Below are 14436 nucleotides of genomic sequence, written 5' to 3'. Positions count from 1 at the left end.
TTTTAAGTGTGTAAACACAGAAAGACGTTAAAACATCCGTGTAATCTGTACATGACTTTATGTAAGTACCTATGTCAACTTGAGAACTCACAAAAAATCAACATGTGCACCTGCAGTTATTTGAAGGTTAGTGTTTATATGTAAGTGGTTCACCTCTTAACAGCGTCGAAGGATCCCGAGGCGAAGTCAACGACGCCGGCCGTGGGCCTGGCGACGAGGCCGACGGCGCCACGTCCGAGGCCCTTGAAGAATCCCTCGACGCCCTCCGAGCGCGCGCCCTCTATCGGCTTCGTGAACACGCCCGTCACGCCGTCGAACAAGCCCTGGGTGAGTGTAAAGGTCAATACGTGGTAACCACACAAACTATAAATATATTAACTTAGGCTTACCAGTAAAAAAAACTCAGAAATATCGTCACAAATACGTAATTTTTTGAACTTACACAGACACTGGACAGAGTACATAATATTATAAGTCGAATAGTTTAGCCACAGTCTAAGCGCTGGGCTAAGGCCTAGCGGTAAGAGCGTGCGACTTTCGATCCGGAGGTCGCTGGTTCTAACCCCGGCTCGTACCAATGAGCTTTTCGGAACTTATGTGCGAAATGTCATTTGATATTTGCCAGTCGCTTTTCCGTGAAGGAAAACATCGTGAGTAAACCGGACTAATTCCTATAAGGCCTAGTTACCCTTCGGGTTGGAAGGTCAGATGGCAGTCACTTTCGTAAAACTAGTGCCTACGCCAAATCTTGGGATTAGTTGTCAAAGCAGACCCCAGGCTTCCATGAGCCGTGGCAAATGCCGGGATAGCGCAAGGAGGGTGTTGAGTTTAGCCACAGACTGCTCATGAGCAACTTACCTGAAGGCGGTATCTCACTCGCACAAGTTATCTCTTTCTTCTCTATATCCTTTCTCTAGGTCAGTAACGGGTAAAGTACGGGCCATGTCAGGTCCACGAAAGGATTGTATCATTCCTTACGTCCTTCAAAATAGTGCGTGATTTGTACAGCACTGTAGTAACTCCCGCCCGCCTCTAAAATGCCTTCATTTTTTGGCATCACAACAAAAAATAGTTTGCCCACCATTGATCCCCTAAGAGAATAGGTCATTTTCAACTATACTCGGTCCAGTGTATGTATTGCCATGACTTAATATACAGGTTATAATAAAGTGACAGAGTATTATGCTATTTGATAAGTTGCAAGTTACCATGCATTGAGCCTTATGTAGTCTGTGCGTAGTACTTAATGTGACATACATAGTTATGAATATATGTATATATTGTATATGGCATTTTGTGTTGTGTACAAAAATTGTACCAGACTCAACTTCTTTCAGAGCATCTTCTTCATTTAAACATCTGACGTTCAATCTTATTTTCTTATTTTTGAAAAGAGAGATCAAAGAATAGCCTCTAGACTACTAAGTATATTTTGTAATGTTTTTAAATAATCTCCAATAAGACTAAATATCAAATCTAAATACAAATTACCACCAAACCAATACCAAACACATATGTAAATATTATACTTTTAAACGAGCAATTCTTGTATATTTAATTATTTATTTATTTATTTATATATACCGACGATCTTGGAAACCGCTCTAACGATTTCGCTGAAATTGGTTATGTGGGGATTTTCGGGGGTGAAAAATCGATTTAGCGTAGCCTTAGACCCCGGAAAACGCGAATTTTCGAGTTTTCATGAGTTTTTCTTTCGCATTAGTAAACGTAAAATATGGTCGTTAATTTCGCCGCGCGCGCATCGATTCCGCTTAGCTCAGTCGTACGAGGTCGGTCTAATGTACGCAGATAGATCGTAGGTGTCAGGGTTTCGAATCCCGACCAGAAATTAAGTTTTTGTTTTTTGTCTTTTTTTTTGACTTTGTATTTATAAGAGATTTTTTATCTAAAGACGTGATATATTAAAATAGAACCGAGCGAATCTCGGTCGCCCAGATATTTATACAAATTGTACATACCATGACTAGCCCTTTTCCGCTCCTGGCGAGTCCCTCTTGCAGGTTCGCTGGAGGCTTGTTTATGTTGTCGCGTCGACGCCGTTGGTAGTCCTGTATACATCAACAAATATTAAGACACCTAGCTAAAGAATATATCCGACCTATGTCCCTATGTGAACCACAATTATAAAATAATAAAATAAAAAAGCCTTTATTATTCCAGCTTTGAACTACATGCTATTATTCTTTTAGTTTAGTGAGATGTTTTGTGACATGTTTTGTTCTTCGTGCTTTATTATTATTTGCATGCATATATACATTGTTGTGTTCTTATTTATATTAAGTATGTGTATTATTGTTTATTATTGTTTTAAATTATATATTAATTATTTTCATTACATTTTTCATAGAGAAATATTCGAATTACATTAAAATAAGATAAATTATAATTATTGGTGTAAGACTAAGTTATAACTCTAACTTTTATTTTATTTTTTAGAACACTTTATATTTTTCTTTATTTATGGACCCCTCGTCGGGTAAAGGCCTCCTCCAGGCATTTCCAGTTGTCTCTATCAGGCGCTACTTCAGTCCAGTTGTGAACCACAATTAGCCAACGCCAATTATTTAGAAGAAATAGTTTACTTAGTTACTTAGTGCAGTTAATATTTAAACAATTCTATATCAATATACACCCTGTTTTATTGAATTCCGTTAACTTTAAGGGAAGGTTCTTTAGATCAAATACAATTAATTTCTCTAAGAAACTATCGTCTTAACTCTTACGGTTATCGAGTTATTAAAAAAATAAAGATAATTACTGAACACGTGTGTGACAACCTTTACCAATTCCTAATGTTATTTGTTTTGACACGTGCCATCAATCACTTGACACTAACTTGAATGTTATTCTTAAGGGTCTCTCACACTAATAAATTCATTTATTATGTACGAAAATGACGAAAATTTTTTTTTTGCGAATTTAACTAAAAGCGATATACAGGATGGTTCCTGATAAATTGATAATGAGCTTAGCTACGTGTCGAATTTAACGAAAAACAAAAACAACACAGTGTATTTTCTTTTTCGATTTTTTCTTTACACGTCGAAAGTGTTAAGACACAGGTGTACTGTGCGTGACAGTGCGTGCGTCGGACTGTCCATACATGTCTATGCCCCGGGCCTATTTAAACCCCATTTCTAAACAATGGGCTGGATTCGCAACTATGGGAACAAATAAAATTAAGTCTAACACCTAGTCTACTAGAAGAGAATTTTCGACGGCTTCCGCAGTGGCGGTGGCCTAGGGGTTCATGACGGATCGCTAAAGACGCCGGTTCGAATCTGGCCTTCGCGACTGGAGGTATCCGTCGTTGTTTCTTTAATATATGGCATCTTAATTCCGCCTTACAGAAGAACGCGGCCAAATAGCACTAGACCCTACTCATAGTGTTGTGTTCCTGCCAGTGAGTAAGGCTGCCAGAGCTCAACGAGGGTGCGGTGTGCTGATGACGGACTTACGGAACCGACTTATTCCGTCTATTGTCCTTTGAGTCGTCGGCAACCCGAACCCTCCTTGGAGCTTGTGCACTCCTTTTTGCTGTGTATTTAACACAGCAAAAGGGAATGTACAAGTTTCTAATGGGATGGCAACGCGCATGTGACACTGTTTGAGTTGCAGGTGTCCATAGGTTACGGTGACCGCTTTCTATCAGGCGGGCCGTACGCTTGTTTGCCACCGAGGTAGTATAAAAAAAAAACCGGCTAAGAGCGTGTCGGGCCACGCTCAGTGTAGGGTTCCGTAGTTTTCCGTATTTTTCCCAAAAACTACTGAACCTATCAAGTTCAAAACAATGTTCCTAGAAAGTCTTTATAAAGTTCTACTTTTGTGATTTTTTTCATATTTTTTAAACATATGATTCAAAAGTTAGAGGGGGGGACGCACTTTTTTTTCCTTTAGGAGCGATTATTTCCGAAAATATTAATATTATCAAAAAACGATCTTAGTAAACCCTTATTCATTTTTAAATACCTATCCAACAATATATCACACGTTGGGGTTGGAATGAAAAAAAATATCAGCCCCCACTTTACATGTAGGGGGGGTACCCTAATAAAACATTTTTTTCCATTTTTTATATTTGCACTTTTTTGGCGTGATTGATATACATATTGGTACCAAATTTCAGCTTTCTAGTGCTAACGGTTACTGAGATTATCCGCGGACGGACGGACGGACAGACAGACATGGCGAAACTATAAGGGTTCCTAGTTGACTACGGAACCCTAAAAATCGATTTGGAGAAACGGATCACACTGACCTTGTCGAGCGAGAGCGCGGCCAGCCCGTGGCCCATGGCGCCGGTGATGCGCGACATGGCGCCGGCCGCGCCCCCCACCGTGTGCCCCACCAGCGAGCGCACGCCCAGGAACAGCCCCTCCGCGAACTCGCCCGGACCTTGGATCGCTCCCTGCCAAAACATATGTACACTTATGGTCTTTGCCCACTAGACCGTACCATACCATGACCGTGCTAGGAGCGTATCAGACAAAAACATATTCTTTGTATGAACACGTATGAGACCTTGCCCACTAGCCCGTTCCCTGGCACGCGACGGGCACGATCGGTGACGGAACGGGCTAGTGGGCAAGGTCTCATACGTTTTCATACAAAGAATTTTTTGTGACGGGTACTAGGGCTTGCATTCCGGAATTCCGGAATCTCGAAATTCCGGAATTTCGGACATTTTTTCCGATATTACAGTTCCGGAATTGAAACACATAATCTCGAAAATTCCGGAATTGAAAAAAGATATATTTTTGGACGAAAACGTGTAATATCAGCCTGATTATTTTACAAAACTACCACCGCGTCTATAAAAGATATGTAAATTCATAAGTTAGACACTGCTCGGATTCAGGTAGTGCCTATTTTATGACCAAAGGGTTGCATCCAGGGCTAGTTAGAGCGAGATAGTGTAGTTTAACCCGCTAATATTATTTCTGGTTTTGCTCTCAATTGTTTTAGCTAATAAGTGAAATATATAATCAGTTTAAAGTACATATTTGCTGTAGAAAGTTGTGTTTTGTGATAATTTAAAATTACTAGCCGGGAGTTGAGTGTTATGCTCGAATACTGAAGGACAATTAAATATAAATAAATAACATTAGGTACATTATTATTTTATTAGCGTTATTTATGCTCAATTTATTAGATCGAACTTAAATTTCAGTAATAATCTAAATTTTACTTCTTTTCTCATAGCACTAAAAATTTTAGGCATAAAGTCTTAAGTTCAGACGCAAATCGTAGTATTTGGTATTACATTCATTCACAAGCATAACGTCGTAGTTACTTTATACACTTTTCACAAAGACGTGTGCATATTTTACTAAACTCTATCTAAGTCTATTACCACTTACCACAAAATCGAAAGATTTGAGAAGCAAATGTATGGAAAATTATGAATATGAAAAGAATGATTTATTTTTTTTACAAAAAATTAAGGTGTACATGTACCTAGGAATAAATCATAAAATCTGTCTTTTTGGGCTAGCTTGGATATCTTTTGTCCCTACTCGAGTCTGATAAAGGTAATTAAATATTTCTTTTATTACAGTTATGTGAACAAGACGTTATGCCATTCTTGTAAATTATTACTTTTATATTATTTCGATGGTCAATGGATAAAAAAATAACTTTAACGTTGACCACTACCAGAAAACTGGCACTAAAACCTCGTTTTTATCGTTAACTGTAGTTCGAAATACCTTGCAAGACCGATTTTGACACAAAATGGGCTTTCCTGTAAAATTACTAAAATGCAAATTTCAGTGTTATATGCCTTTCAGGTACGGAGTTATTGTCTTAAACGTCGATTTATAATAAATTTCAATTTAAAATTGTATTATTTCATCAAAAACCCACCAGAAAACCAAACCAAAAAAAATTGTTCAATTCCGGAACTAGTTCCGGAATTCCGGAATTGAAGTCCAATCTCGAAAACCAGTTCCGGAATTGAAAATCGTCCGATATTGCAAGCCCTAACGGGTACGCTCCTAACACGGCCATGGTAGGGTACAGTCTAGTGGGCAAATACCTTTACCCCCTTATTCATAAACGTTCACTAAAGTTATCAAGCCGATAAGTTCGTTTGTCCCTTTCTATCACACCAATACGTCGGAAAGGAACAAACGAACTTTAGCAGCTTGATAACTTTAATGAACATTTATGAATAAGCGGCTTAAATTCTATCTATAGGTATTTAAATAAATGTAAACAAAATCTACCCTCAAAAGGCCACTTTTGCCAGTTGACGGTAAATGAAAATTTACCGTCAACGTCATTACACGACCAAACAAGAAACCAAGCAAGTCGCTCAGTGACAGATAAGCTTGGTTTTTGTAATTAGTTTATAACCTTTCGAGACCCATACGTCAAAATAAATAAAATAAATAAATAAATAATCATATATAAATATTGGGGACACCTTACACAAAAACTAAGCAAAGCTCTTACTTAGCGATAGTTACTCATGAAATAAAACTATGGAAACGGATTAAATCGCCAAACTAAGCAAAGCTTGTACTATAGGTGAACAGGAAATTTTTAATTATGCCAAAATTAATTAAGGTGTAATTTAAATTTTTAGGCTGGCTCCCTGGGGAGCCGGCGGTTCTTAAAAGGTTAACCGACAAATGTACAAATTACTAGTATTTGTTTACGTTCTTTTAAATGCCGTCAAATACTGCAACTTTGCCTTCGCTGCCTAACATTGTCTGGATCTAAAATGGTAGTTCTAATCAAAATAGGTGTCTAAATCGAAGTCTTGGGAGATAGGACAGTGACCGTAATTATAAATAGCTTATTATAAACGGATTTATGATATTAAATCACTATTTTTCGAGCCAGGCAGAGTAGGCAAGTAGGCAATGTTGCAGCATTTGACGTGCCTAAAAGTACAAGTATAAACAGATTACTTTCAGCAATCAACTTCAGAAAAATATGTTATAAACCAAAAAAATACAATTGAAAATCGTCGCTCCTATCCCAAAGCAACTTGAATTAGTTTTGTTGTCTTATAATTGAAAAATCACACCCAGAATGGCTCATAAAAGAAATTTTACATACACTTCTTGAGCCCAACCACCAGCCGATATTGAATTGCCTATAACGTGTAACTGTTAGATCGCCTGTCCTTGTTAGTTACTTGATGCTTGAAATATCAGCTCCTTTTGAAATTTGAAATCAACATACCTGGAAAGGCTCATAGAACAAGTCTTCCACACCCTTCTTGAGCCCAACGACTAATCCATATGGGTTTCCGATCACATCTAAGCCCAGGACTAGTACGTAAAGTTGCTTGATCGCCTGCCCTTGGTAATGACTTGACACTTGAGATATCAGCTCCTTTTGCGAGAGGAACTCGAAGTTTCGCTCGTAGTAGGATAGTCTGGAAAAAAGTTCATAGATAAAACAAAATGCACTCGTACAGCTTAATGTATTTGAACATCGATCTCGAATCGAGTTAATTGTTAGTATAAGCACACCTCGGACACTGGCGATCAAATATATTGAAAGAGGCGCATTCCTAGCACACAGTCTAAGCTCGTGTAGGTAAACGCGTACTATGCTTGTATGAGTGAAATATGACAGGTCGACTGTTCGTGTTTTTGACAGGCGGTAACTGTGAGGTAACCGAGAGGAGGTGGGCGGCACTTTCAGCGGGGAGCGGGAGTGGCCATACTGTACGATAGTACTCTTTATTATACTGTGGTATAAGAGTGCGGCGGCGCCCGCAGGCAAATTAGTCGAATAGATGCACCAGCACGACACGCACGGTGTCAGCCCTCTGCGCCGCCCGCACCCCGCACCGCACCCCGACCAACAGCGGCGACGAGGATGGGATGCGGGGCGGGCAGAGGCATGAACACTTGACTAAGAAGTTCTATGTAGTGTGTAGTGTGCTCTACGGTTTGGTATAACTCTGAGATTAGCTACTTACTTGAAAACAACGTCGTTCATGTCGGTGAGCGTGACGCCTATACTCTGCAACACCGTGCCGATAAAGGACGGCAACTGCGTGGCACCGCCGAGAGAGAAAGAGACGTGCACTTTCAGTGAGACAGGTGTAGATTGTTTTAGAAGACCTACTGGCTGTATAACTCAATGATAATAGCTACTTACTTGAAGACAACATCGTTCATATCGGTGAGCGTGACACCTATACTCTGCAGAACCGTGCCAATAAAGGACGGCAATTGCGTGGCACCGCCGAGAGAGAAAGAGACGTGCACTTTCAGCGGAGACAGATGTAAATTGTCGTAGAAGTTCTTTATATCGGAGGCGGCGCCGATGGCCGCGAGCGCTTCTAGGGGCTGCCGGGCGTTTTCGAGGTCCGTTATGAAAGCTTCCAGCTATAAAAAGAGAGAATGAGTTAGAATTTATTTCGCTACTTCCAACCAGGGTCTCCGCTACTGGCATTTGACAGTCGGGCGGAGACGGTAGATCAGTGGAGAAGAGTGATTCAACTGAACTCGGTTAGGAGCTTGAATAGGGTACTTGACTGTAGTTAAAATAAAATATTTTATACCGTGCACGAAATAAAGCATCAGATAATTATAAGAAAAACAGGGACAGAAGTTATTTTCAAATCCAATTTATATTTTATAAGTCAGGTAGAAATATATAAAGTAACTGAGTTGACCGTGACGTCACACAATTCGATTTCATATAAATTCTATATTAGCAAGTCGTTCAAATTCGTTTTGACAGTTCTTAAAAAATTAAAATTTTGAAAAAACCCCCGACCGCAACATAGTGGACCGATTTTCATGAAACATGGCTAAGAACACTCCCGACTAACTCAGCTTTCAGACAAAAAAAACTAAATCTAAATCGGTTCATCCGTTCGGGAGCTACGATGCCACAGACAGACACACACACAGACAGACAAACAGACAGACAGACATACAGACACGTCAAACTTATAACACCCCTTCGTTTTTGCGTCGGGGGTTAAAAAGAAGCTGATTTTATTAGGAGGTAAGTAGCCTATTAGCCGATCACGATCGCGAAAAGCGGAAATTTCTTCCAGCCCTATGTCTAATGAGGGATTACATCACCAGAGAACCTCCTATAGAGTAGCAATCTTGTATATTTTGTTCGCGATACGAGTCACCAGTGCCAGGGGTGCGAGGAGCGGGCGGGGAATGTGTTAAGCGCGCTGTGATTGGCCGTTTCAAGGACGGCGCGCAGTCGCGCCAGATGAAAGGGACTGTCCCTCTACTGACGCGTAAGTGGCCAATGTAAGTTGACCTATGCCGGCTCTGAATAAATTATAAATATGACTTATATGTGGAATGTAATGACGTCTGTTTCCACACCATTTCACACTACAGGTGGACATCTTTAAGACATCAAAATACCCTTTTTCAATTTTTTTACTGCGAAAAACACGCGCTGCTTTCGGGTCTGTTACTTGGTCGCTACTGATCAGGCACGGCGAGCGCCCGCACTTATATCAGTGCAAATACTAGGAAGGCTGGCGACCGCGAGTCGTCTTGTAATGGATGTCTATAGGGGTTGGTCTGTGATCACTACCCTTGGATTGGCTTGATTCCTGGGGCCCGTTTCTCGAAAGGTACAAGCCTTGTATTACAAGTGTGTTTCCATGATAACCCATACGATTTGACAGTTCGCGCACTTGTAATACAAGGCTTGTACCTTTCGAGAAACGGGCCCCTGGTATAAAGCAAGACGATCAAATATAGGAAAAAAGCGAGTTCCTACGCACACAGTCTAAGCACGTGCAGGCGAACGCGTACCATTCTTGTATGAGTGAGATAAGACAGGTCGACTGGTCGCGTTCTTGACAGGCGGTACGAGTAACTGTGAGGTACCCGAGAGAGGGTGGGCGACACTTTCAGCGGGAAGCAGTTAGTGACCATACTGGTGGCTAGACTATACAATAAAATACTCTTCATTGCACACCTCACATAATTTACAAGTAATGCACAAGAAACAATAACAAATTAAACAGAGGTAACGACAGGCGGTGTTATCCCTTAAAAGCGATCTCGAGTTAATATAATCAGAATATATGCTAGGTGGCTCTAAGAAATATGAGAAGTAAAATTTAAATACAACCAAACAACACAAAACACTCATAGACGAGGCTCCAAGGAGATGTTCATCTTAAAGAAACAGAGAGACCATCCCCCTGGAGTCTGCACTATCATGCAAATAGACATACATAAATAAGTATAATTTTAAAAGAGGCAATAGATTGACAACGTCTTAACACAACAAGGAGAGAGTTCCACAGTCGAATAGCTTGGAAAGTAAATGATTTTTTTTTTTTATTATTTTTATTTATTTTAGGTAATTACAAACATAAATCTCTAATTAATTTTCATGGTATCGTTAAACCAATAAGGTTTGTCTCGATACCTATGTGAAAATGAACGATTATAAAAAATTTCTACACTTACAGCCTCTTGTTCTGTGAGCAGCCGCTGCGGGAACATGCCGAGCAGCGCGTTCACCAACCCCATGTCCACCTTCACGTGGAATTCCTGGATCAGCACCTTGTAGTACTTGTACTGCCGGACCTTGCTGTGCTCCATTATACGCTCCACTATTGACACTTCGATGAATGGCTTTATACCTACGGACAATAAGAAATCCACTAAGAGCAGCTTCAGCTCAATATAAACTTTAGTTGTGCAAAATTTCACCACGAGAGCACACGATAGGCGTTGCGTTTATAAACTGACTGTTTTTAATGTGATAGTCCGCAAACGAGTAACACCAAAGAGGATCGAGTATTATAGACAGGGACCGCAACTTTGGTGCCGGTGACGTCATTATGACGTTTAGTCCGATATAGGATGTTCTTTTAATAACATTGCAATACCTCAATTCTTAATAATGAGATATTGAGAACTGCTTGGTATTTGCATAAAAAAATAATGTTAACATTAAAAAACTTTTTATACATTTCACACGTACATTCAGGGCAAAATAATTCTTTTTCTACTCCCGTACTGTTATTCGTGAGTTACAAGGTCGTGCATAGAACTTTAAAACCCTACATAAAAGATGTCAGGACAAAGTCTATCTAGTCTATACCCTGAAAACATTTAGTAGCAGTAGCACGATATAGCTGTTACAGTTCAGTAAATACATTGCTACCAACTTAACAAACCAATTCGCAGAGTCGAGACTCCTTCGTTTTCTGCTGCGTTCATTGGCGACGCGTATGAGAACTCGATTCAACTCGGCTCGATTCGTCTTAGTGGCCAGGCTTCAAAGAACCATACCATAGACAGTTTTATTTTCATGTTTGCACTCAAACTGCATATTCAAAATGGTAGGCGGTCCTCTAGATAACTAAGATGACTGAAAGTAGGTATTTGTTGATTTATAATTTTCTTTCAAAATAAGTGCTTGGTCGTAGAAAAAGTATTGTATGCAACGGTGTTTAACTGAGTCAAAAAATGCTCGTGGCGTCTTTATTAACAATTTTCGGCTTCGCCTCAAATTGTTACCCACGCCACTCACCTTTTTTGACCTCTTTTAACCACCAGTTGCATAAAATACTATTAACCTCTCGCCAATTCGGAAAATTGGGGTCGCACTGGTCATAATTCCTATAACCGCATCTGGAGCAAATGTTGTTGACGGTCAACCATTCTTCATCTAAATTAATTTCTTTTGATGGAAATGACGCCAATGACTTTAAAAATAGCTCTTTTCGTAAAACTTCTGGCAATCCAAGATTCCGAACCCATCCTCGAAAATTTATCATCTAAAACAATAAGTGTCATGAAATAAAATTAACAATATCGGTATAATAAGTATTATAATATGGAGCCCGTGCTTTTCATTCCGATGACACCAATTTGACATCACGCTGCAACTATATGATCTCAAATTTGGTAACAAATGATAAGCGGTGAAAAAACTTACTTTATCATCAAAATCGTATTCATTATTTTCATCTAAGTAAGAATTAAGATTTCTGCTTAATATTCTAGCAATGCACTCCATTGTAAGTTCTCGTAATGACTTGGGAATCGAATTACTTCCATCCATCTTTTACGTCCTTTACGACAAGGAGCAGTACATTTTTTCATTTTGTAAAATCAGAAAAGGAAATTTCTGCAAATACGGTTCCATAGCGAAGCAATAATATTTCGGTTATATTTTACCAATGAAAAATAGTTAAACAGAAATTGGTTGTCATTTCCCACAATCTCGGTTTTAACATGACAAAGACAGTTATGTTTTTATACGTGGCCAGTACGTGGAAAAACTCTTAACTCAAGTTTGAATATTATCAGTAAACTAAAGAGGCTAATAAGTTGTTATTTGATTAAGTGTATATAATCTAGATAACAACACTCTGTATTTAGCTTGACGTCATACGTCTGTCATCGGCACCAAAGTTGCGGTCCCTGATTATAGAGTTACTGTGAAATGTGTAATCACAGTGCATAACTGCCATCTCTCGACACAGGCTTAAAACTTTTGAATCTCAGTTTTGGAAATTTGGCCCATATTGTTAACTTGATATGTGTTAAAATGTCAAATATTAATTCTAGCGCCATCTAGCCGAGCGTTCCCCAAAGGTGTAACGCCATCTAGGTCACCGTACCTTTTTCCTGGAGCTTTGAGGTACGTTTATTTCTTAGACTTTATCTGTCTATACGGAGTTACATATGTCTTTGATAACACCAAAAAGTGTTGCCGGCATTTGTTTTAAGCAAATACCTGTTTCTTGAGCTTCAAGAGAAAAGACAAATTAACTATTCCATTTTCAGCACGTTCTGATAAATAACGAGCGAGACTCCCGCTAATTCTGTGAGCACGACCTGTGCGCTTCTGATTCAATATTAATTTGAACAACTCTAGAACATTTTTGGTTGATAAAAAACCATACGGGTTGTAATTAAGTTTAGCTACGACATGTACAGAATTTATCAACTTACCAATATTGTCCTGAGTGGCGACGGATGGTGGAGGCGGCACGGGCGCCAGTGTGACGGGGAATGTCGGCAGCGGTAGTTGCTGGTCGATCTGTAATCAAGGCAGTGTGTAGTAAACACTTACATTTATATTTGGCCCGACGTTTCGACCATCACATTATGTTCGTGGTCACGGGTAGAACAAGTGCAAGTGCAAGGGTAGTTCGAAAAACTCACGCAGATAGAGGATGTTGATGCAATTCCTCGTCAATCTACCCGTGACCACGAACATAATGTGATGTTCGAAACGTCGGGCCAAATATAAATGTAAGTGTTTACGCGATTAAATCCCGTTTTGTTCTAAAATTATGAGTGCAAATCGTGTTAGTCTAAATCAATATAGTATGTAGTATTACTTAAAACCTACAACGGGCTTATTCTACGCATATATGCATGGACTAGGCGAACAGCAAACGAAAAGAAATCAGGGACATGATATCATTAAAGTTGCGATCTATTAAAGTTTTTTCACTTCTCATGCTCAAAAACCTTTCTATCTTGCGTAGACGACATAAAATCGCATTTTATGGTCTAGAATTCCGTATTTTCTGTCATTCAATTTAGTAAATAAAAACTTGTTATATTAATTTTTGCTACAATAAGAATTCCGTCAATTATCGTTCAAAAAAATAAGTTTGATCGTTCAAAAATGTTTGACTTGGCAGAAAACCACGCGTCTGAAACTCTGATCAAATGTTGAAAATTTAAAAAAAAGTTAGTTGACGGGAATTGGTTCTGTATTATATTTTTTCGCTTTACGACTATGTCCTCGCAATTTAAGCGAAAAGCAGAGTGAACAATAAGGACATAAATGTCCATTTCTACCCTCGTCCACTGTTTTGGTCTTCGCTTCGCTCAGACTCGAAATTGCCTCGGGTAAAAATGGGTCACTTTATGCCCTTATTGTACAATCTACTGTTTATATAAAGTCGGGGTATTTCAAGGGTAGATATTTCACTTTCGAAATAAGATATTACACTGTGGCTATAAGAACATTTGGTATTTGTCGAAAAAACATTGTATTTACCTGCAGTCGATGTGGAGTCGCGCGTGCAGTCTTCTCGAATGCGTCGTCATGCCTATAGAAGCCCATAGTCCGGGCTCCAATGTGCGCCGCAGGAGACGCGGGTTGGGCTTGATCACTCGCATCTCATCGAAGTTCACCTGCAGCATATTCATAAAATGAGAAACAACTCCACAGAGTATGTAAGATAAGAGAATTATGGGCATTTTCAGAATTTGTCCCCCAATTTGCGTAAGTTGTTAACAAAAATTAACTCACTGTCAGTTTCGTGACGATAATTAAGCACGAAATTTATAAAAATATTGTTTTTGTGTTAATTACATAAACTTTAAACGATAATCTACATTCAGAATGTGAAAAAGTAAATTTATAGACAGATTTTATACTTAATTGACGTCCCAAAACTGACAGTTATTTTTT

The 14436-nt window shown here is 39.2% G+C and overlaps 1 protein-coding gene across 1 annotated transcript in view; it reads right to left on the bottom strand.

Moving 5' to 3' along the window:
- LOC125224899 (vacuolar protein sorting-associated protein 13-like) overlaps positions 1-14436 on the bottom strand; it is a 108678-nt gene that overhangs the window by 10178 nt on the left and 84064 nt on the right. The window contains 8 exon segments of the mRNA XM_048128405.1: positions 154-323; positions 1983-2072; positions 4283-4432; positions 7219-7414; positions 8149-8378; positions 10455-10630; positions 12957-13052; positions 14030-14156. Coding sequence (XP_047984362.1) covers positions 154-323; positions 1983-2072; positions 4283-4432; positions 7219-7414; positions 8149-8378; positions 10455-10630; positions 12957-13052; positions 14030-14156 — 1235 coding nt within the window.

Source organism: Leguminivora glycinivorella, chromosome 3, assembly GCF_023078275.1.
Source record: "Leguminivora glycinivorella isolate SPB_JAAS2020 chromosome 3, LegGlyc_1.1, whole genome shotgun sequence".
Classification (NCBI taxonomy): domain Eukaryota; kingdom Metazoa; phylum Arthropoda; class Insecta; order Lepidoptera; family Tortricidae; genus Leguminivora; species Leguminivora glycinivorella.
The sequence above is the reverse complement of the archived record's forward strand: the minus strand, read 5'-3'. Positions and strand labels throughout refer to the sequence as shown.